The 22,875-nt window shown below is 41.9% G+C and overlaps 1 protein-coding gene across 1 annotated transcript; it reads left to right on the top strand.

The window, feature by feature from the left end:
• Positions 1-2,644: 2,644 nt before the first annotated feature.
• On the top strand, positions 2,645-22,630 carry DDX17 (DEAD-box helicase 17). Its single transcript, XM_077339536.1, has 13 exons — positions 2,645-2,950; positions 4,930-5,068; positions 8,570-8,669; positions 9,960-10,093; positions 10,679-10,744; positions 10,918-11,059; positions 11,543-11,703; positions 11,785-11,957; positions 12,296-12,406; positions 13,753-13,814; positions 14,580-14,639; positions 18,540-18,776; positions 19,754-22,630. Exons 1-13 carry the CDS (start codon positions 2,907-2,909, stop codon positions 20,266-20,268), a joined length of 1,944 nt encoding a protein of 647 aa, XP_077195651.1. The 5' UTR covers positions 2,645-2,906; the 3' UTR covers positions 20,269-22,630.
• The last annotated feature ends 245 nt before the right edge of the window (positions 22,631-22,875 follow it).

Genomic DNA, 22,875 nt, shown 5'->3' with positions numbered 1-22,875 from the left:
AGCAAGAATTCTCCCTTGGAGTTCTGAATAGAAATCTTTTTCTTAACTATCTACAATGCTGCTCTAAATCTCTTTTTTAAGGTTGATAACTTGGAAAGCCAGGTCTTTTGCCTAGCATGGATGTTTCCCCAAAACCGTTTTTAGCTTCAACAGCTGCAGCAAAAGACAACAGACATAGGGGAACTAGAGACCAGAAAGGACCTGTGCAAAGAACAAAGGGTTGCACAGAATTATATACTTTTACCACCTCGGAGGCTGGCTGCATCCATCATTCCTCTTTTGATACTCAGGTCCACCCTCAAAGTCTCCAGGCTAGCCCTGATCTCATTCTCTGATGTCACAAGGATGACCCAGTCAACACCCAGCCTTCAGGCATATTAAACAGAGCACCACATTCCTACCTACGGTGCCCACAGGGGTTATCAGAAATGTAACGTTGAAGTGACCCTTAATTTTTAAAAAATAAAATTTATTTTCAAATTTCCAGTATCTATAAGTTGCCTTTAGTGCAGCTTAGTACCAGCTCTCCTGTATTTTACTGGGTGAAAGGTCATAGGGAAAGGAACATTTCTTAACACATAGATCTCTTCTCCAATACAGAACAAAGCCCATTTCCAATAATTGAATGATCCTTAGAAATGTGTAATTATTTTCTTCCCACCCACCCCTTTTAAGTAATATTTGATCCTAAGTGTGTATGAATTCAGTTTGCCCTTAATTTTTGAATGCTGGCAGTAATAATGGTAAACTAGATGGAAGATAAGAATATTAGAGCAGCCATGCTGAATCAGACCCTGTAGATTAGTGTTTCCATCAGTAGCCAGCTAGTTGGTATAGAGTAGCCCACTGACAGCAGCCTTCGTCTGGTTACTTACTGCTTCTAGACATTTGATAATCAAAAGCATTCTCTCATCAGCAGCTCACACCTCACCAATGCATATGTGAAAACAGAATTACGCCCCCCCCAATGTGTATTACTTTGTACTTGCATTTAATTTCACCATCCATTTGGTTACCCGTTCACCAAATTCAGAGGTGCCCTTTTGGAGCTCTTTACAATCCCTTAGTGTTTTCAAGATGCTGTTTGGTTTTGTAGGGTAGTCCTGATGGTCTGCAGTATAAAAGCTAGGTTTGAGTCCAGTAGGCCCTTAGTTATGGCAAGATTTTCAGATACAATGAGGAACAGTGATCCCGAAGTCCTCAAAATGTGGGAAGGGCGTTGCAAAAAAAAAGGCATTAAGATACAAAGGGACAATACCAAATATAGATTCTGGTGGGTAGCCATGTTGGTTTGAAGCAGCGGGACAAAGTTTGAGTCCAGCGGCACCTTTAAGAACAACAAAGTTTTATTCAAGGTATGAGCTTTCATGTGCATGCATGCTTAGGATTGCGCTGTCATGTCTTTAATGAGACACTATTATTGATTTTATTATGAATCTATTGATGCATTTTAATGCTGCTGCTTTGTTTTATTGTTTATTGCAAATGTATGGGTTTTTTGATATCCTAATTTTGTAAACGACTCGAGGAAGTTTGCTGAACTTTAGTAAATCCTCCCCCTCCGCACTATCATGAAAGTGCAGGTATATTTCAGTCAAGGACTAACTCCCAGAGCTGTTTTCAACCCTAGGGGTGGGTGCTGGAACGGGCAGTGCACCTTAGGGAACACGCAGTGTTTACGCACCAATAGTTCCTACATCTCTAAAATCACATAGATAGAGCGTTTCTAAACATGGGTGGCAGACAGATTTGAGTCCTGCTGACCTCTATTTCTGAAATGCAGCAGCTTTAGGAAACTTTGTTTTCATTCATTATTATGAAGTCCTTTATTGCATTATAGAGACGTCAGCTCCACCCCCCCACCCCTAAAGAGTAACTTTAACTTCTCGTCGGCACTGAAGGATCTGCGAGGTCTCCGTGATTTCTGGAAAGCAGCGAGGAGCAGGCATCATGGCTGCAACCCACGGCAGGAGTGGAATGTAGCAACTCGCCAGTAATGTGGCTGACTATCTACAGCCGACCCGCATTTCTCAGTGCCCATCGTGGTCCAACAGCGACTGACGTCGAACTCAGGAGACTGCTCAATATTTCGGAGAATCTCACATAAAAGTTGGTGATGAGATCTTAACAATTTGATTTTACAACATATGGGTTATGAGTTATTGTCCAACTATCCCGGTGCCGCTGCCTCCGCCTCCTCTACGTTCGCTTGGAAGGTGGTATTCTTTATGCAGTGTACGCTACAGACAATGCGCAGTTCATTATTTCCCTGAAGTTCCTGCGCAAGATCGGCATTTCCCGCTTCCTTACGCTAAACCCGGCTCAGAAAGCGCGGCAGATACAGAACTTACGGGGGGGGAGGGGGATTTTCCGTATTACATTTCGTAGCAAGGTTCTTCCTCAGGCGTTTCCTAACGATGTGGGATAAGCGCTTGCCGCAGACGACGCTTGAGAATAGAAACTGAATTGGCCACACAAAGAACAAACCCAGACCCATTGCTACGTTCTTTCCGTGCAGCATGTCCCTTGAATCTGCTTCTTAGAGTGTGGCCGACGTACGTGGTAGATTTTTGAGAATAGACGTAACGCTATTCAGAGACGTAGTGTACGCAAACAACGGGAAAACCGGTAACGTAAGAAGAGGCGAGCTAGGGTGACGGCGGCCATTTTGTGTCTGGACGCCGGGAGAGCAAGACAATCCTGTCTCTATCGCTAACCGGTTTTTGGTTTTCTCCAGCCCGTCTGAGGGACCCGAAATCCAGCCTCGAGAATCGCGGCTGTGAAGCTTAACTCCACCGAGCGAGCGAGAGAGCGCAGTAGCGGCAGCAGAAGCAACAGCGGCGGCGGTTGGGCCTCCAAGCCTCCAGTTCATCCGCCCACGCAGCGGCTTCCTTCGGCCGGAGAGCATGCGGGGCTTCGGGGATCGAGGCCGCGACCGTGACCGCGGCGGGTAAGGAGGGTCGGGGAAGGGGGGTGGCCTGCCGGGCGGAACTTGCTGCCTCCCCCCCCCCCTGCAGCGTCGAGCCTCCCCGCGGCCTTGGCGGGCAGATGGGGGCCAGGCGCCTTCTCTGGTGGGTAAATACTGACCTGTGGGATTTCTGCCCATCACTCCATTGTCGAGGCCCTCCGTCAAGTGAAGTTGGGGGAAGAAGAATGGTGCATGCCTTTATAGTTGGCTGGTGGGTTGCAGATTTGCACTCCAGCGGGTTGAGAAAACCCTATTGAGATTTCCGAATAAGCGATCGGGCGGCGGCAGGATTAAATGGAATTAAATTGCCGGGGTTTTTTGGGGTGGGGTGGGGGGCTGGGGTTGCTGGTAATTTAGCGATCGAGACTTTGACTTTCGATGGGGCAAACATGATCCACTGATTTCTGGGCTCAACGGATCTGTCAAACCAAAAAAGAAAGTTTGAAATTGAATGTTTTTTTGAGTGGGAAATACTGTCACAATATGGAAGCAAAAGCGTTGGCGGGGAGGTGCCCTGCGTAGGCCTACGAAGGGCGGAGATCCGGAGAAGAAGCGAGGTGGGGAGGAGGAGAAGGAGGGGACTGCAGGCATGGCGGCCTGTTTCCGCCCCCTTTCTGCTTTTGTTTGCAATCTCTTCTTGTGACGTGATCTTCCGACAGACTTCACATACTCGCTTCTTCCGGACTCCGCGCGATATCTTTTATTTTCCTAGTTGGGTGGGACGCCTCATAGAAGCCGGTGTGGTGATATCCGGTGGCTCTCGCTTTGCAGAGACCATTAAAATGGTATATGGATGCTACTTCGACAGCCGGAACGGGTGCAGGCCTGTTAAAATAATTGTGATTCAAGTACTTGCTTGCCTTTGAGAACAGTGGGAAGACTCTTTAAGGTTCATTCTGAGTCTCTTGGATTTCTAGGCCTCGTTGGCACATTCCGGCTGTCCAGTATAACCGTGTCGAATAACAGTGCAGAAGTGAAATAGTTTTGATTCTTATTTCATGTGGTCATCACTTATGCTGCAGTCCTTTGCTTGCTGGGAAACAGTTCTTTTTATATTAAAGAGACGGATGCTGTGTGAACTTTACTGAAATCACTTGATACACTGAGTGTGTTAAGTGCCGTTAAATGGCTTTTGGTGACCTTATGAGTATATCTCCTACAACACTCATAAACAGCCCCGCACCGGTCTTCCAAACTGAGTGCTGTGGCTTCTTTGATTGAGTCAATCTGTCTAATGTTGGGTCTTTCTCTTTTCCTAGCATTATTGCCCTTTCTAATGACTTTGTCTTCTCATGATGTGACCAAAGTACAATAACCTCAGTTATTGTGTTTCATAACTGAGAATTAAGACTTGTCAACCTTCAGCCATGGTAACATCAATGTCGGTTAAGTTTTGTAGTGCTAGGATGTGCGGGTTAACACTATGGTAATTACTTCTGTGCTACTTCTTTCTTCCAGATTCTGCCAGTCTTTTAAACTAGCAGTAGTCGGTATGGGAATCAACACAAGCATTGTTGGTTTATAGATGCTGGACAAGCTGAATTAGAATAACTGTTACACAAAGTTGCCAGTACCTATATAGCAAAACATAATGGATTATAATAAATAAATATAAAAATAGATTGTTAAGGGAGGTAAAGACAAATGTTATGCTTGACATGTTCGTGTTGCTGCTCCTTTTCTTAAATTCAGAAATGATGTGTTGAGGCAAACATGCTGCCTTACATTGTAGGTCCCAGTTCCTATGGGAAAGAAGGTGGGGCTTATCTTCTGACACAGGAACCTTTTTGCAGGTACATGAAAGTGAAGAGGGTCTACCTGCAAGGTTGCAGTGGCTTTTGGAACCAGTAGTTTGTTGCTAAATTAATCATGAAAATGGCTTTCATATATGATATAAATATTTTTGTAAAATGCTTTCTGTAAACAGTTGCTACTGTGTCATTCCCCCCCCCCCCCATCAGGTTTGGCAGTCCTCTTCCTCCCAAGAAATTTGGAAACCCAGGTGAACGGCTGCGTAAGAAGAAATGGGACTTGAATGAGTTACCCAAGTTTGAGAAGAACTTCTATGTTGAACATCCGGAAGTGGCCAGACTCACTCCAGTAAGTGATGTTTGTTCTTTGCATACTTGGAAACTTTCCTAACCTTTCTAACTGGATGCAGACTGTGAAAATAGCTAGGAGTTTGTGTACAGAATAGCTGCACTATGCTATACTGGTTCACAACAACTTATTATAGTTTATATATTCTTTGATTAATCTTGCTTAAGATTAACCTAAAAAGTATGTGCTTGCAAAAGCTTACTCGGCCATTCTCCCTAGATAGGTATGGACACAAACCGTTTCACAAGCCAGAATTCAGCACAAGCTTGGCCCAGTTCATAGCTCTATGGGGGGGGTACCAAAATGGACGGGTGAAAGGCCTCACAGTCATTTAAACCTAATAGCCTGGTGGGTTCTAACTTGGCCTGCCATGTTACTTTTCCAGGGAGTTCTCCCCCCCCCCCCCAAAAAAAGGTCTATGTTTGTGTCCATCCCTATTTTTAGACATATCTTACTAATGTGATCTAAACCAGGGGTAGTCAACCTGTGGTCCTCCAGATGTTCATGGACTACAATTCCCATGAGCCCCTGACAGCAAACGCTGGCAGGGGCTCATGGGAATTGTAGTCCATGGACATCTGGAGGACTACAGGTTGACTACCCCTGATCTAAACAGAATAGTAGCAAAGACAAACTCTTCTCCAGTTTGCAAAACCTTTGGTGCTTGATCACTTAAAGGGCATTCCTACTCATCATCATGCATTAACCCAAGATCCTGAAGTGCTGCTACCAATCTGAGTAGTGATTACTAACCTTGATAGACTAGTGGTTTGATTTTGTAAGCCAGCTTCATGTATGTTAAGATCACTGAAATGGTGTTATTCAGAACCAGTGTTATGTTATTGTTGATGTATTGACTATGTTATATGTGAGGTCGTTCCATGTACCCCCCCCCCAATGTTATATGTAAACTGCCCTGAGCCATATGGACCTCATAACCTGGATTTGTACTAGTGCTCAGAAGAATGGATTTTAGGCAGTTAAACTTATTTTTAAGACTAAGTTCTCAGCTGTTTTGCTTAAAGTTGATGTTTCTTACAAAATCTAGGTGTGGGTCTCCAAAGTATCTTTATTTCTAAAAACAGGAATAGGCCACATTTATGTTAAATCATAATGGTTCCAAATAGTTATTTATATAAAACAAGTGAAAACAGTGCTTTTATACTTATAATAACAATAATAGGGTTGTGGAGAACTGTTGTGGCTTTTTAAAATGAAAAATTTTTGAGGGATCAGTGGTTGCTTTTTAATATAACAGTTCTCTAGCTTTGTTATAGTTGTATTTCCAGGGCACCAATTAACAGAAATTCATACTGCCAATATGGAGATATTTGGTGGGGGGAGACAGAAGTTGAAGGATATATATCTTGTGTTTGCTGTGATTTCTGATTACATATATCTAATTATTTTAGTATACAAATACATTCTGTAATGAGGAAGTCAAAGACCAAATGGAGTAGGCTCAAAGAAAGTGAGGGAAAACATTTGTTAGGTTTTTAATTAGCCTTGAGTAATTTGAGACCGGACTATAAATACTCTATAATTTTACATAGCCAAGATTAAAATATTGATATAGATAAGCAAGGCTAGTAGGTCTTGATGTGATGTATTTTCATAATTTGCCAAGATCCAGTAGACTATTAGTTACTTTATTTATATATTTTTGTTTATATACTGCTTCCTCTTGACCAGCAGTAAAATTATAACATTATTTAAAAGCAAATATTGTGCATTAACATTCTGGTTCTGAGGGGAGACAGGTGTGTTCATAGTATATATAATATCTGACAAGACAACTACAGGAGGTCCTATTTTGAATCATAAAGATATCGTCTAGGAGCCAACTTTCTTAAAAGTAACCTTCCAACTTACATAGCTCTTTGGTTGAAGAGAGGTGTTTTAAGCTGGAAGAAAGCTTCAAACTTTGCTCAGTGGAGTGATAGGATAGTGGTAGGATCCACCCCAATAAGGCTGTTACTCTTTACAGCATTGGATGCGAGCCATCATTTATTTATTTATTATATATTTGTAATTATAATTATGTACTGCCCTCCCTTGTGGCAGGGCGGTTTACATAGAACGTAGGAATAAGTACAGTACAACAACTTCAAGTAACACAATAGAAACAGTAATAGTACTTTCAGCAGCTGGTAACAAAGTTCCAGCAGCACTTTCATACATCAGTTCCAACATCAGTGGGGACAACATTGTCACTTATGTTCTCATAGGTTGGTTGTTTCGGGGATCAGTTCATGGGCGGTTTCTGGAGAGGGGAGCAGATGTTTATTTGGCCTACCTCAACCAAATGCCTGACAGAAGAGCTCCATTTTACAGGCCCTGCAGAACTGCAGTAGTTTAGGCAGGGCCTTGATCTCTTTGGGGAGCTCATTGCACCAGGTGGAGGCCAGGACAGAAAAAGCTCTGGCACTGGTTGAGGTCAGACATGCTTCTTTGGGGCCAGGGATCACCAGACAGTTGGAAGTGGCAGAGCATAGAGCCCTTTGGGGGTCTAGACCAGGGGTAGTCAAACTGCGGCCCTCCAGATGCCCATGGACTACAATTCCCAGGAGCCCCCTGCCAGCATTCGCTGGCAGGGGGCTCCTGGGAATTGTAGTCCATGGACATCTGGAGGGCCGCAGTTTGACTACCCCTGGTCTAGACAGTGAGGTGATTCCTCAGGTACACTGGGGCCAGACTGTGTATGGCCTTTAAAGGTGATTATTGAGGCCTTAAGTCTGATGCGGAATTCAACTGGTAACCAGTGCAGATCCTGGAGAACAGGCTGGGTGTGGGGCCTCCAAGTTGTTTTAGTGAGGACCTTGGCTGCTGCGTTCCGGACCAGCTGCAGTTTCCAGATCAAGGCTAAGGGTAGGCCCATGTAAAGCGAGTTGCAGAAGTCCAGTCTATGGGTGACCATCGCATGGATCACTGTGGCTAGGTGTTCTGAGGCCAAGTAGGGTGCTAGTAGTTTGGTTTGGTGCAGGTGGAAGAATGACAGCTGTGCTGCTCTAGTGACCTGAGCCTCCATAGATAGGGAGGTATCAAGGATCACGCCCAGATTCTTGGCGGAGTGAGCCACTAATAGCTGTACGCCTTCCAGGTTGGGCAAGCACGGTTTCTCACTTGGAACCTTCTTGCCCAGCAATAGGACCTCTGTCTTTGAAGAGTTGAGCTTTAGACGACTCTTGAGCCACCTCATCACTGTTTCCAGACATCTGGCTAAGGCTTCTGGGCGGGGGGGGGGAATCAGGATGGTCATCCATCAAGAGGAAGAGCTGGGTGTTATCGGCCTAGTACAATAAATTTCAGGAACAAGTTCCTACTCAGATATTGATTCAGTAACTTTCTGAACTAGTAAAGCGTTTTCTTAATTCTTTCACTATCACATAGCTATTAGACCAGAACGCAAGATCACATAATGTATGTTCTGTTAAAGTTTGATTCAAATTATATGCACTGATAGAAATAAAGGACTACAACTTTGTTTGCTTCCTTAAATAGTATGAGGTTGATGAACTAAGAAGGAAGAAAGAGATTACCGTTAGAGGAGCAGATGGGTGCCCCAAGCCTGTATTTGCGTTCCACCAGTGTAACTTCCCACGTGAGTATTCTGTCAAATAGTTAAACTCAGGTTTTGGGAAAGGGGAGGGAATCTTATTTTAAAAAGTATTTATATGTCACTTTTTGACACCAAGGCATTTCCAAAGGAATTTATAATAGTTGTGGAGACAGTAGTGGATTAACCCGAGAATCACTGTCTAAAGAGTACAGTAAATACAAGCACAGAAATTATACAATTAATAAAACCTGTAAACATGTTTTTATGCCCCCCCCTTAATTGATATAGTCTTAACCAGAAGCTTCTTTACAATCCTCCTAAATATTAAGAAAAGAAAAGAAATGGCCCAGTGTTCCTTCTGTAAAAAGACATTCTACTGTATGCCACCAGTAGGAAATTAATTTTCCGTGTCACCACCTGCCAGACCTTTCCAAAGGTCAGTTACGAGTGTCTTTGTAGACTCTTGTCAGAGAAAGCAGCATTATAGTATTCTGGACCAAAGGACAAAAGGAATTTTAAATTGAGCTTGGAAAGAAATTACTAGCCAATTAAGTGGGTACCAGTTCATTGTAGCAGGGTTGGCATGCTGTGCTGTGGGTAATAAGGGAGCAGCTACATTTTGGACCAACTAAGTTTCTGACACCTTTTCAGAGACATCTCAAAACATGTTTCAGTAGTGCAATCTGGAAATCACTAAACCAAGTGTAGCCAGGTTAATTTTTTTGAGGAAAAGTCGCAGGAGGTATACCAGCAGAAGCTGATGAATTGTCATTCTGGAGGTGGCTGCTGCATGTTCATCCAGAAGCGAGCTCAGTTTGAGTACACCTGAACTGTAAACCAGAGTCGTAAGGTATGGTCAAGCTACTCCAAAACAGGCTAAAGACAGTTGGTTGCCCTGAACCAGCAATACCTATGTTTTGCCTCATGCAAGCAATATGTTCCCTTTCATTTTTTAAAATTCAGATATATCAGGCAAATCCAGCACCTCTTCAGGACCAGATGAAATAATTACCTCTGTATTGATGATACCATATCACAAACCCTTTGACTTTCTCAAGTGGTTTTTATATATGGAATAGCATTATACAACTGGAATCACCTTAACACAGGTCCTCAGTAGGTGAACTGTAGGATGCCATGATTGATAGTATTTAAATCCTAGATTATTTCTGTTACTTAGTCATGTTTGACTTTAGAAGGTAATCTTAGCATGTAGCTTTGCGGCAACTGCTGTGATTTTTAACTGTTAAAGAAGCTTAATTCATGTAACAAGGACAATGTTTCCACCTCACTGTTCTTGATTTTGTTTGCTTCTTTTCCTTTGACTTTTAGAATATGTAATGGATGTCTTGATGGACCAGCATTTCACAGAACCAACCCCAATTCAGTGTCAGGGCTTCCCATTAGCCCTCAGTGGTCGTGATATGGTGGGCATTGCACAGACTGGCTCCGGGAAAACATTGGCAGTACGTTGTTTTCATTTTCTGCTGGATTGCTTTTTATTATCTGTTTTTCCTACACTAAGGCTAAATCCTGAAATTTTCTACCCATCTTAGTATGTCCTTTGTAAGTTGTTGTGGGGTTCTTGTTAAATAGGAGGATATACAGTTGTAAGTGAAGAACAGGGGGGATATGAAATGTGAGAAATGGACTCATGTCACACAGCCCAGTCTTAAATATCTTAGAAGCAAGTTTCACTTTGTTCAGTCAGACAATTGCAGGTAGGAGTGAATAGGGCCACAGTTTTAGGCAGGGACCTTAAATGTTCTGCTTGTACTTGGACATGTCCCATTGTTCCAGCATCAGTAACTTAACTTGGTTTTGTTCTGCAAGTGAGATCCCGAAACTTCACTACTGTAGATCTGATGTGAATGAATTATAATTGCTGTCCAGTACTGCATCCCTGTGAGAATTAGCTTGGCTGTCCTCAGGAATTGAGAATAGTTAATTTCTAATTTGACACAAGATATAGAAATGAATATACAGCTATTGTACAACAATTAACCACTATATGTCCTGACTTCTAATGTATGCTATTTTCCCCATTTCAGTATTTGTTACCTGCAATTGTTCACATCAATCACCAGCCATATTTGGAAAGAGGGGATGGTCCAATTGTGAGTACTTTTTTGTGGGTGATTCCCCCCCCCTGGAGTGTTGTATGCTGGTTTGTCATACTATATTGTGATTTTTTGGCAAATGGTGGTTCAGTAAGTGTCGCTTCTGTTGTTTAAACAGACATATGTTTGGAGTGTGGTATTTAGTACTCTGGATGGGTTTCTTTTTGCAGTGCTTGGTACTGGCTCCTACCCGAGAACTGGCTCAGCAAGTGCAACAGGTAGCTGATGATTATGGTAAATGTTCAAGGCTGAAGAGTACCTGTATATATGGAGGAGCACCCAAAGGTCCCCAAATCAGAGACCTGGAGAGAGGTATGGCAGCTGCTGGAACTCTAGTATTATTCTAAATTCTTGGAAGTCTATTTAACATAAGTGAATGTTATGTAGGTATATGTAAGTAGTGTCAGTAAAGGCTTCCTTTGGACTATGAAGTTATCCTAATTATGGCTACAAAGTGCAAGATTTGTTTGTTCAAATCAAATAACAATACTGCGTTGCAGAGATGGTTTTATATGATTTTATTTTAATATATCGAATTTGAATTTAACTTGCTTATAATGCGTGTATTCAGAGCAATGGATTACTAGAAGAAGTTCATTCAGATTTATTATAAGCAGAGATATGTGTGTAGTGCATGCATACCTCCTGTATTTTGATGCTTGGGATTAAGTCATCATGTGACTTGAAGAGTTGAGCCGGGCATGACAATGTAAGCCCAGGTGACATCAGGAATGACTGATACAGTAATCTAAATTATTAACGAAGGTCTAAGCATTTATTCCTCCTCTCCTCCAGGTGTGGAAATTTGTATTGCTACACCTGGACGTCTGATTGACTTTTTGGAAGCAGGAAAAACCAACCTCCGCCGGTGTACATACCTTGTACTGGATGAAGCTGACAGAATGCTGGATATGGGTTTTGAACCTCAAATTCGCAAAATTGTTGATCAGATACGGGTATGTAAACTTTTTATTTTCTATTCTTAAATTTCCTTTTATAACAAATTTATATGCCATATAATCTGTTCTTCCTTTCAGCCTGACAGGCAGACTCTCATGTGGAGCGCTACTTGGCCAAAGGAGGTGCGCCAGCTGGCAGAAGACTTTTTACATGACTATGTCCAGATCAATGTGGGCAACCTGGAGCTGAGTGCCAATCATAATATTCTACAGATAGTGGACGTTTGCATGGAGAGTGAGAAGGACCATAAGTATGGATCATACTGTACTATCAGCTTTTTTGCATGTTCAGAACTTTTTATCTGTGATGTTGTTTGGCTAGACCAGTGAAATTTAAGTGTCTATTCCAAGCTATTTTTACTCCCCCCTTCTAATGGAGCCTTCAAAAGACATATGAATTCCATACAGTAGAACCACCAATAATAAATATTTCAGTAAGACCACACTTAAAACCAGTCAGCTTCTCCTATGGATTAAGAAAACATTTTAAAGCTGTTCATAATTCTTTGATAACGGAGTGATATCACTCTGCTTACTGTTGAAGATGAATAAACTTCCTTGTGTATAATTTTCATCTATTTGTTAATAGGCTAATACAACTAATGGAAGAAATTATGGCTGAAAAAGAAAATAAGACTATCATCTTTGTGGAGACAAAAAGACGATGTGATGATCTAACTCGAAGGATGCGCAGAGATGGGTAGGTCTTGTGGCTTTTTTGAATCCATTTACTGTAAATGAAGATCACTGAGAAACATAGATAGTCATTTTGGCAGACCTTTGTGGCAGTGCTGATGTTCCCGTGAATTTTTTGTTTGATTTGTAATGAAACCTAACAGCAAAGATATGGGTTCCTGTTCTAGAGATGGTTGAATGCTGCTCTCTGTGTGAGAAGCTAGGGTCTGCGTGTTTATAAGGCCTATATTAAAGTAATTTTTAAAAATTTAAATCAGTTATAAATAGTGGGTTACAGGATACCCAAAGGGATGAGCTACAGCAGAATCGTGTGTGAGTGAGGGATAAAGTATTAGGAAAGGAAAGGACTAAGAAATAGTTAATGCTCTAAACCTCTTGGTTAAAGCTCTGTGGACAAAAAGCAGGATGTAAATGTAATAAAAAGAAACTCTGGGCAACTGAATAGGTAGGTCAGTCTGAGAACTAAGAAATAACCACCAATACCAATAGCACACAGTCATTTCATAAAAATAAAAGCTGAGAAAAAGAGAGGGCATGCTGTTTTTCCAAAATGTTTGTTTGAATTCCTTCTTATAGAATTTAGGGATGTGAAGTTCTAATCTGGCATGCCGGGTTCCATTCTGCACTCCCCCACATGCAGCCAGCTGGGTGACCTTGGGCTCGCCATGGCACTGATAAACTGTTCTGGCCAAGCAGTGATATCAGGGCTCTCTCAGCCTCACCCAGCTCACAGGGTGTTTGTTGTGGGGAGAGGAAAGGGAAGGCGAGTACAAGCCACTTTGGGTAGAGAAAAGTGGCACCAACTCTTCTTTTATGGACTAAGAAATATTCTGTAGCTTGGGCAGAGAGTTCTCTATCCTCTTGGCTTCCATAGAACAATTTTATCCCCTGGTAGTGTTTGGCTGTACAACTAGGTGTCTATTGTCATATTTGTGTTTCTTACTGCCTTAAAATTGGTGCAACGCCATGTCTTGATTGTTTAAATTGGTCTGTGTCAAGTTTGTTATTAAGCTAAATATTGATGGACAGACAGCATGGTGTAATGTTTAAGAGTAGAGAACTCTTAATATGGAGAATAGAGTTTAATTCCCCACTCTTTCACATGCAGCCAATTAGTGAAGTTCCCTTTGAACTGTTCTCACAGAGCAGTCCTGTCAAAGCTTTCTCAGCCCCACCTAACTCACAGGGTGTCGGTTGCAGGGAGAGAAAAGGAAATGTGTTTGTAAGCTGCTTTGGGACACCTTTGGGTAGTTAAAAATGGAGTATAAAAAACCCAGCTCCTCTTATTCATTCTGGTTTTGAACTTTCTTCCTGGGCTGTTTAAAACTTGTTTAAATTATTTGCTTGTAGGTGGCCAGCTATGTGTATTCATGGAGACAAGAGTCAGCCAGAAAGAGATTGGGTGCTTAATGGTGAGTAGATGTCTGGCTTACCAGAAAGCTTTTAAAAAATGATTTTAAAAGTAGTACAATAGTATAGGTTCATATATTATAATCTATGTATATACTGAGCATACTTGCTGTTTAGCTTTTATGAATATTATAGTTTCTGTGTTGAGTCTAAATTTGTAATGTTTTTAAATAGATTCCAGTAATGAGCATTATTCAGAGCTAGCCAAGGGAAGTTAATTCCTGCATTCATAGTGTGGGTCGGTTACTTGGCATCAGGACTTATACTGGAGCCATCACAATTGGGGCCAAGGGACCAAGCCCTATGAAGATAGGTTGAGTGACTTGGGAATGTTCAGCCTGGAGAAAAGGAGGTTGAGAGGGGACATGATAGCCCTCTAAGTATTTGAAAGGTTGTCACTTGGAGGAGGGCAGGATGCTGTTTCTGTTGGCTGCAGAGGAGAGTAATGGGTTTAAACTACAAGTACAATGATATAGGCTAGATATCAGGAAAAAAAATTTCACAGTCAGAGTAGTTCAGCAGTGGAATAGGCTGCCTAAGGAGGTGGTGAGCTCCCCCTCACTGGCAGTCTTCAAGCAATGGTTGGATACACACTTTTCTTAGATGCTTTAGGATGCTTAGGGCTGATCCTGCATTGAGCAGGGGGTTGGACTAGATGGCCTGTATGGCCCCTTCCAACTCTATGATTCTGTGATTCTAATTAAAGATAAATTGATGTGTGTTGTTTTGTGATTCAAAGATATATCAAAATTGTTCTTTTCTTTCAGAATTCCGTTCTGGAAAGGCTCCTATCCTAATTGCCACGGATGTTGCATCTCGTGGGCTAGGTTTGTACACATGGGCTTCTCTGCCTGCTTCTCAGGTCATTTGTTTAGATTCAGACGTTCTTTTCTCAAATAATTTAAAGCGTGACTTTCCCCCACATATGAAATGCCTTTTTTAACCTTAATCTTTTTTTTTCTTTCATATTCAAAGTCCTCTTCCTGCTCCTAACGAACAGGCTTTGGTCTTCAGCAAGGCCTAGGCATGACTAATCGATCGCCAGTGGGGAGAAGAGACGTCCAATTACTCAGCCCAATCCTACCTCACCCACCTCCTTTCCAGCTCCAGCTTTGTGTCTGGATGGCTAGGACTGGACTGCATCCAATGAGCTGTTGGTTAGAATTATTAGGTAGAAGAGTGAACACCTTAAAAGAAATCCTTTGCCACCCAAATGCATTACTAATGTAATTGCACCATAAATCCCTTGCCTAGGTAGAACTCACCCTTCCCTTCATCCAGTCACAGAACACTATTTCACTTTAAGTGAGCATATTTGGTATTTTCACTTACACGTATTTGGCCTCACTTGTCTTATATTGGATTACTGAGGTTATAGTAAAAGCCACCAAGTGCTTTCTCACAGTGAGAACATACCTTAGTTTTCTTTTGAGGGGAGCAAAATTGGCTCTCTTGGATGCTTGAGTGAACAGTACTTCACCAAAGATATCTGTATTCTCTGATTCTTGTGGGTTTGAAAATGTCAGACCCCCTTGTACAAATTTGACCAGTATGGCAATAGCCACACCTTGGAGCTATTCAATAGTCGTGAGTTCCAGTAAGCTGGCCCATTGTGACTGATCTTAGAGTGAATCAGCAGAAATGATTCCATCTGTGGTTTATAGGGACTTCTTTTATATGTGTGAACATTTTGTCACTCAGAATTCTTTAAGTGCCGAGAAGATAACCTTGTCCATAGTGCATCTTATATATGGTAAATATATTAAACAGATTAGGAGCCTTTACTGTCATAATGTTCATTCTCTCACCCCATCCCCTAAATTGTCCAATGCTTCTCTGAGAGATGTTCACATGGACTTCAGTCTCTGTCCTCCGGGGTCATGTCTGGACCTTTGCAGGTAGAACTTGGGCCTGTTAGGAGAAGGGGTAACGCCAGAATTGGTGAAGTATTTTCTAAGTAAAAGACAATATTGTTTTCTTTGGCATTCATTTTTAAACAGGCTTGCTGTGTGCTGGTAGCTTCTTTGTGCATCTTGCCTAGACACTTAAAAACAGCCCTGCTCCTCATATAGATCCCCAAAACAACTCATTTGGATACTATTTAAAGAAAACAGTCTTCCCGCTCTGCCTTCTCCACTTCACTGAGGCTGTGGGGAAAAGGTACCAGAGTCTGTTTCTTGTTACTAAATAACATCTTGGCTTGTTTTGGGGCCCAGAATTTGCTGCTTTAATAAAACAAAAAAATAGTATCTAACCAGCAAATCTCTGGACTAATTCCTCCAAGTTCCTGGAAAGTGAAGGCTTCTACCTAAAATATAGAACAGGGGCGCGCACTTTTTGGTTGAGTCACCAGGGTTTTTCCCTCTTCCCAGTGGAACACTGGTTTCAGAAAGCTCCTTCCAGGTAAGTTGAGACCCCCATGATGGCTTCTTTGTGAATGAACCCCAAACAAGAAGACTTCCCTCTGCACTGTTTCTCATTAAAAATTGGTTACACTTCACTCTGTTAAAGTCAAATCATTAAATTTCTTTTTGTTTGTTTTCTTTAACAGAAACTTTGATATCAGCTGCCGATCACTCAGTGCAGGTCTGGGGACATATCTACATTGGTGGTCGAAGCAGCTCTCTAGATGATCGTGTTTGCTAATTTCAGCCCCTCCCAATTTACGTTCAGACATTCAGTCCTTTTCCGGGGGCATCTCAGTGGGTATGCATCCCCAGATAGTCAGGCTCCTTTTAGAAGGATCAAGAACTGAATATAGTTCCTTGGAAGAAATATTACGATGAGCACGATTTACGTCAGTGCACACTCAATTAAAAGAAAAATCTACTTTTTTACTGCATGTTCCCCCCAACTCCCACCTTGCACCCTATTCAGATAATGGGCATTTCACTCAGCCCCACCTGTCTAAGGTGGAAATTGCCCCACTGCCTCTCTTCCTGCTTTTCCTTGGTGTCCTTCCATAGATTTCCCACCCAAATCTGCTCAGTGATCCCTTCATTGTTAAGTGACACTTCCTGTGCTTTCTAACAAGTTGGTATTCATTGTGGCTACTTTGCTAATGGATGTCCACAATCCGATTGGCTGAGGCCAAGTAGCCTGCTGTCTGTCAGACTCCAGTTAAATCCTAGATGTGAAGATGTGAATGTTCCAAGTGTTTTACCCTGCCCGTCCCTAATATCCGCCCATTGAGATATTTGCACCAAGCTGGAGACTCGCGCTGCCCCCTGTGAAATCTGCCTTCTCACTTTTTGGTGTGATTCAGGACTTTGGAGTCTGGAAAGAATGAGGAGCCCCCCCTTGCTGTAATAAGAAACAGACATAACACCCCTTTGCCACCTGTAACAACCCACTGTCCCTTTCCCCCAGTCCTTTCATTTGAAATTGATGCAGTCTGGGCAATAGATGCAGCCTTACCCTTTGGATGTAATTTTTAACACCTTCATTTTTGACAATTGCCCCCTTTAAGCCCTGTGAGGGGACAGCAAGCGTTGGAGGACCTGAAACGTTTACGTGAATCCAGGTTCTCAGGCGCTTGACAACCAAATGGGGCTACAGAGAAGCATCTAAGCCAGTTCACAGAGCGAGCGTGTGTGGGGACTTCTCGCTGCCATGGACCCTTGATGCATGCTCCCCGCGCTCCAGTGGTCCCGTGTCAGAGGGCGGAGTTTTCGAAAGGAGGCCGCCAAAAATAAAAGGCAAAGAGACGGGATCGGCTGCAGCGATTTCCCACAGGAGGAGGGAGTGTGCATCGGTCTGGTAACAACAGGGAATGTTTCTCATTTTTAAAAGAAAAGTCAATCTGTGTTTTATCTTGGATATAAAATGAATATTCTCCTTAAAATGCAGATTTTTTTTTGTACGTGAGCTGTTAATTTTTAATGTAAACTTGCTTTTCCTTAATATTATTTGCTAGGGTTTTAGCAAAGCATTGCACTAACATTTACTGGGTTTCTACCCTCCACATATCTGAAGTTTCAGGCACTTCCCTTAGGTGATGCAGCTGGGTTTTATCCTCTTATTTCACTTCAATGACAAGCAGTTTTATGCTAAAAATCTTACCTAGGCAGAATTTAGTGGTGTGATTAAATGTTAGTGTTTTGCATATTTATGGAAATGAGGATTAAAATAGTCTAGTCATCCTTTACGCAAACTGAAAAACTTTACCACAGCAGTAACTGGAATGCTGGGGAGGGGAATTTTTTAAATATTTATAGCAATTGTCAAATTTTGAAAAAGTTATGTGTAACCTTATGTCTGATTGGAAGGTAAGTGACTCAAGTGATGGTAGACTTGATAGGCTTCTCCTAACAGAGTTAAGGGTATTCAGCAGTTCTTTCACTCATCCCATCCATTTTGCTATATTTGTAAGAGTGGCACAGTTTGTTGATACACGTAAAACGTCCTGGATTTTACAGGTTAATATTCAGAGAGCAATATTATGTGTATGTGTTCATGGCATGCCTCCAGAAGAGGTTGGGTGAATTTAAGAGTGATAGACTGCTTTAACTTTAGAAAACAAAATTTGGATTCTCAGGGGAAATACCTCAATTTAGCCTTCTGCTCTGTTGGGAAAAGTCTGTGTTGTCTTTACTCCTTACAGCTACTAACTTTTTTCTTTTCTCTTGTTACTGTCACTTGCATTCGTACTCCCTACCTTCTGTTGGCACATCCTTCCTCCACTACCCTCTCCTCAACCCCTCACTGTGCTTTGGTTGCCTCACAAGATGTGGAAGATGTAAAGTTTGTGATAAACTACGACTATCCAAACAGCTCAGAGGATTATGTGCACCGAATTGGCCGTACAGCTCGTAGCACCAACAAAGGCACTGCCTACACTTTCTTCACACCAGGGAATTTGAAACAAGCTAGAGAACTGATCAAAGTGCTAGAGGAAGCCAACCAGGCCATCAATCCAAAACTGATGCAGCTTGTGGATCATAGAGGTGGTGGTGGAGGTGGAGGTAAATGGTTTCTTCTTATTGTTTGGGCCGCCCACCTATATATTTTAATGAGTGGGTTATGAAGTGCTGAAGTGATACAAGTGTCAGTTAAGGCAGGGGGTAGATCTCACTGGCAGTGTGTTGATGGGATATGTAAGATTATCCCTGCCAGGTCAGAAAAGGGTGTCCATTTGCATTAGCGTGTTCATATTTGCAAAATGTATAATCCATTTTTCATAACATAGTGTAAGCCAAAACAGATTTAAGATACGAGTTTATTATGCATGTTCTAATTTGTTAGCAGCCTTAGTGGACTTTGCAGCAAGAATATACATTTTGTTAAATGACTAAATAAAAACCAACATAAAATGAAGCAGAGTAATAAGATAAAAAGAAAAGAAATTGTCTAGTAAACAGATACTAGTTACCAGAATCCAGCTAATACAAAAAGATTTTCACTTCTGCAAAATCCAGATTGAAAAGCCAAGCAGATTGTGCAAACAAGGACACCCTAGTGCTCTAATGGGCCACCTCTTCCTATTTTTTATTATCACCTCTGTATAAGTTAGTATCTGAAGCAAAACTGCCTCAGCTAATACTAAAGAATAGGGAAGTTCAGAGCAGAATTCAGAGAACAGTAGAGTAACTGAGAATAGCAGAAATTTAACTAATGTCATGCACTGGGAATCCCAATCTAAGGAATCAGGTTTCCATTCGTGTAAGAAAGCTCTTCCCACTTCCTTCATAGGCAGAACCAAACAAATTATAGTGATTTTGTCTTTTAAAACTTAAACGTAAGAAACTTTATGCCATTTTACAGCATTTTAATCTTAGAATTTAATCATATAATGTGAAAAGAGCAATAGCTGTGTGGTAGTTTCATGATGTCTTAATGGGCTCTATTCTAGCATTAGTAGTATGGAAACAAATTGCTTTGTGAAGAAATTTTACTTGAGATTGATATGCTGTATTATAAAGGGAATCACATCTATCACTAGGTGGTCGTTCTCGTTACCGAACCAGTAATACATCCAACAACCCTAATCTGATGTACCAAGAGGAATGTGAACGAAGGCTCCGAGGTGTTAAAGATGGCCGAAGAGACTCTGGTAGCTTCAGGGACCGCGAACGCAGTGACAGCTTTGCCAATGGAGCCAACAAGGCGTATGGTGGTGCATATGGAAGTCCAAATTCTGCCTTTGGGGCACAGCAGGGCCAATATGGTTATGCCCAGGGGGCCTATGGAGCTACTGCTTATGGCACAAGTGGCTATGGGGCAGAATATGGCGCTGCTGGTTATGGTGGAGCCAACGCTGCCAACACTGGGAGAAACTCACAAAGCACCAGCCAACAGCAGTATGCAGGGATGGGCCGTTCAGGCCAGCAGCCACAGCCTCTCATGTCGCAACAGTTTCCTCAGCCTCCAGGCACTAACGTGATGGGCTACATGGGACAGACCGCCGGCTACCAGTATCCACCTCCTCCCCCACCCCCGCCCCCTTCACGCAAGTGAGACCATTCAGTTTACTAGCGCCAGTCAAGATTTGCAATGTAAGAACCTTCTCTTCCCCTCCTTTTCCCATCTCACCCATTGTGATGTGTTCCAATGCAGGTTAGATGTAGAGTTCACTATCTAAATTCTGCCCAAGACAGTGGTCCCTAGTCCATGTTACTGATTTTGTTTTTAAAATTAGAATGACTGGAAAACTGACTATGTTTATAGACATACGAAATTTGGCCTTGCATGCTTAAAGAATCTGGAATGATTTTCTCTTTTAAAAAGAAACAGGAAGGGGGAGAGACTCTGCAGGGCAGAAATGTCCCAGCCCAATTGTCATTGTGTCTGAGGCTTGTGTTAGAAAACTTGCTGCAGAGAGAACATATTCTCCATGCTACAAACATCAAGAATGATGGTGCTATGCAGTGCTCCCTTCTTAACAGAAAATAAGAGTGTACTCTTCTTTCTGAAGTTAAGACTTCATTTTTTAAAATGAAAATTGAACACAGGTATTTGGATTTGGTATAAGTGAATTTTGAAAATATAATTTGTCCAGCTTGGTCAGCTCACAGTGTTCCAAGCTCTTGTCTGTTAGACATAATTAGCAGATAATTTTGGTTAGCATTTCTGCTGCTCTTGTATTGTACTAGCCCAAGGGAGAGAGTGCAACTATCAGGAGCGAGTCCTTTGTTGCAGTGTACTTTCATCCCAGGTTTAACTGGCGAAAAAATAAACTGTATTTTTCTGTGGCTGTTAATTATTATCAGCTGGATTCCACTTAGGAGATCATCGGTGAAATCTTGCCCACAAATATCAGCTGCCATGGTTAAAATTGAGCTGCGGCAGAAATAGAAACTAAGACAGTTTCTCTTAACTTGGTTTGTTGGGGGGTTTTTTTGTAAGAAGTGCTTACCAGGCAGGTTTAAGATATCACTGTCCAAAATGCAGTGGTTCAGTTTTCTGTTTCAACTTTAAAAGGTTTATTGAGGTCCCTATTCAGGGGGAGGTGGGGCAGAGATAGCTAATGTCCTGGAGCATCATTCATACCTTCATCTGATTTGAACTTTGCTTTTGAGTGAGCTATCCTTTGCATTCAGCTTTTACAGGTAGGTAGCAGCATTCTAGGAAATTGTAGGCAGGTAATAACACTTCTGATCTCTTTTTTTTCTTCCTCACTCCCCAGGCTGAGAGAGGGCTTTAGGTTGGTGGGTAGGGTGAGTGGCATAGGATTTTTCTTCTAGTACTGAGGCTTATGTGTTTGTGACTATTAGCAGAATGGCTGGTGACAGTTAATCTTGTAATGCATCCCTTGTCACGTTCAGATAATATGGCAGGAGATGATGTGTCCTGATTTGAGATTCATACATCTTGTGCTACAAGGTTGGCTACCTTATTTTCTGTTTGGGGGAGTACATCGTTAAATAAGATTGCCCAGTTATTTTATAGTAATTAGGGGCTGTTTTATAAAAACTGGCTTGGTATTTGTGTTCCTCAATAGAGAGCATGATGAGGAATGATCACTTATGTGTCTGCACACAGCGTACAGGTAGGTTGTTGGCACAGTTTCTGGGAGGGAAATATTTGCCAGTTTAAATTCTTTGTCTCTTTGGACTTACATCCATCTAGGTTTGGAAAATCAGAACACTTGATGTGTCCAGCAGAAAGCTCCAATGCAAATGAATATTCATTTATTTGAAATGTAGTCTGCGTTTCCTTCCTTAACTATATCATGGAGCTCTTTTTCGTTCACACAGAAATTAATATACAGGTTTTAGAGGATGTGGGAAATCCACATAACCTTCTCTCTGTCTTTAAAGGGGTTTCAGGACTGCCCGGACGTATGAGCGGTCTCTGTCTTTCTTCAGTCCTCTGCAGATGCAGGATTGTTTTGGGTTTTGCAGTGCTTTGTTGTAGCTTGAAGACTGCTGCAGCCTAGGGTCTCTCATGCTCAGCCGGGGTATTAACCATTGAGTGCTTCATGGCATGTACTGCTTTTGTCCCATGTGGTGCTGCTTAGTTCCACATGCCAGCTAGAGAGCCCTGTGGACAAAGCGGTAATGTCCAACATTTTCCCAATAAGCATTTGTGGAAATAATCTAATATGTATATTTTACTGATAAGTTACTATGTGGGCTTTGCTTAATGGAAAGGTTTAGAGGCTTTTCAGTTAGGATCAGCACTCTCTTTCAGCCCTGACTGGTATTTGAACACATTCCTGTTGTATTAAACAAAGACTTGAATGGAGAGATTCATAGCTCTGTGGTGTTCAGGCGCAGTATACTAAAAGCTATGTTATGATTAGTTTATAAATTGTCCTTTTGATACCATCTTGTTTTCTTTTGTAGGTATGAATAAAACACTGTTGTCAAAGTGCAAACTCTTGTCTTAATTCAAATTTGTTTTTAATTTAAATGTTCTTATTTCCCACCTGTTCATATTAAAATATATAGGATGCAAGAAGTACCCAGTTCAGTGGTGCAGGTTGCCCTTGCGGGATCATGTTCCTCCCATCAGTTCCGTGTCCAGATATAAATTGGTATAAAAGTGTAAACCTTTATTTCAACATTTCTGTTTGAACCCAAAGCAAAACAGAACAAACCTCTTGGACTGCCACTTCAGAAC

The sequence above is a fragment of the Paroedura picta genome, chromosome 5, assembly GCF_049243985.1.
Source record: "Paroedura picta isolate Pp20150507F chromosome 5, Ppicta_v3.0, whole genome shotgun sequence".
NCBI lineage: Eukaryota > Metazoa > Chordata > Lepidosauria > Squamata > Gekkonidae > Paroedura > Paroedura picta.
Note: the sequence above shows the minus strand (reverse complement) of the source record. Positions and strands in the feature narration are given on the sequence as shown.

What these genes read in the sequence shown, in the direction of transcription:
- DDX17 (XM_077339536.1), top strand. Translation starts at nt 2,907, where the DNA reads ATGCGGGGCTTCGGGGATCGAGGCCGCGACCGTGACCGCGGCGG. An exon ending in AAAGAGGGGATGGTCCAATT is followed by an intron (nt 10,745 to 10,917) that starts GTGAGTACTTTT and finishes TTCTTTTTGCAG; the next exon opens with TGCTTGGTACTGGCTCCTAC. An exon ending in AATCAGAGACCTGGAGAGAG is followed by an intron (nt 11,060 to 11,542) that starts GTATGGCAGCTG and finishes CCTCTCCTCCAG; the next exon opens with GTGTGGAAATTTGTATTGCT.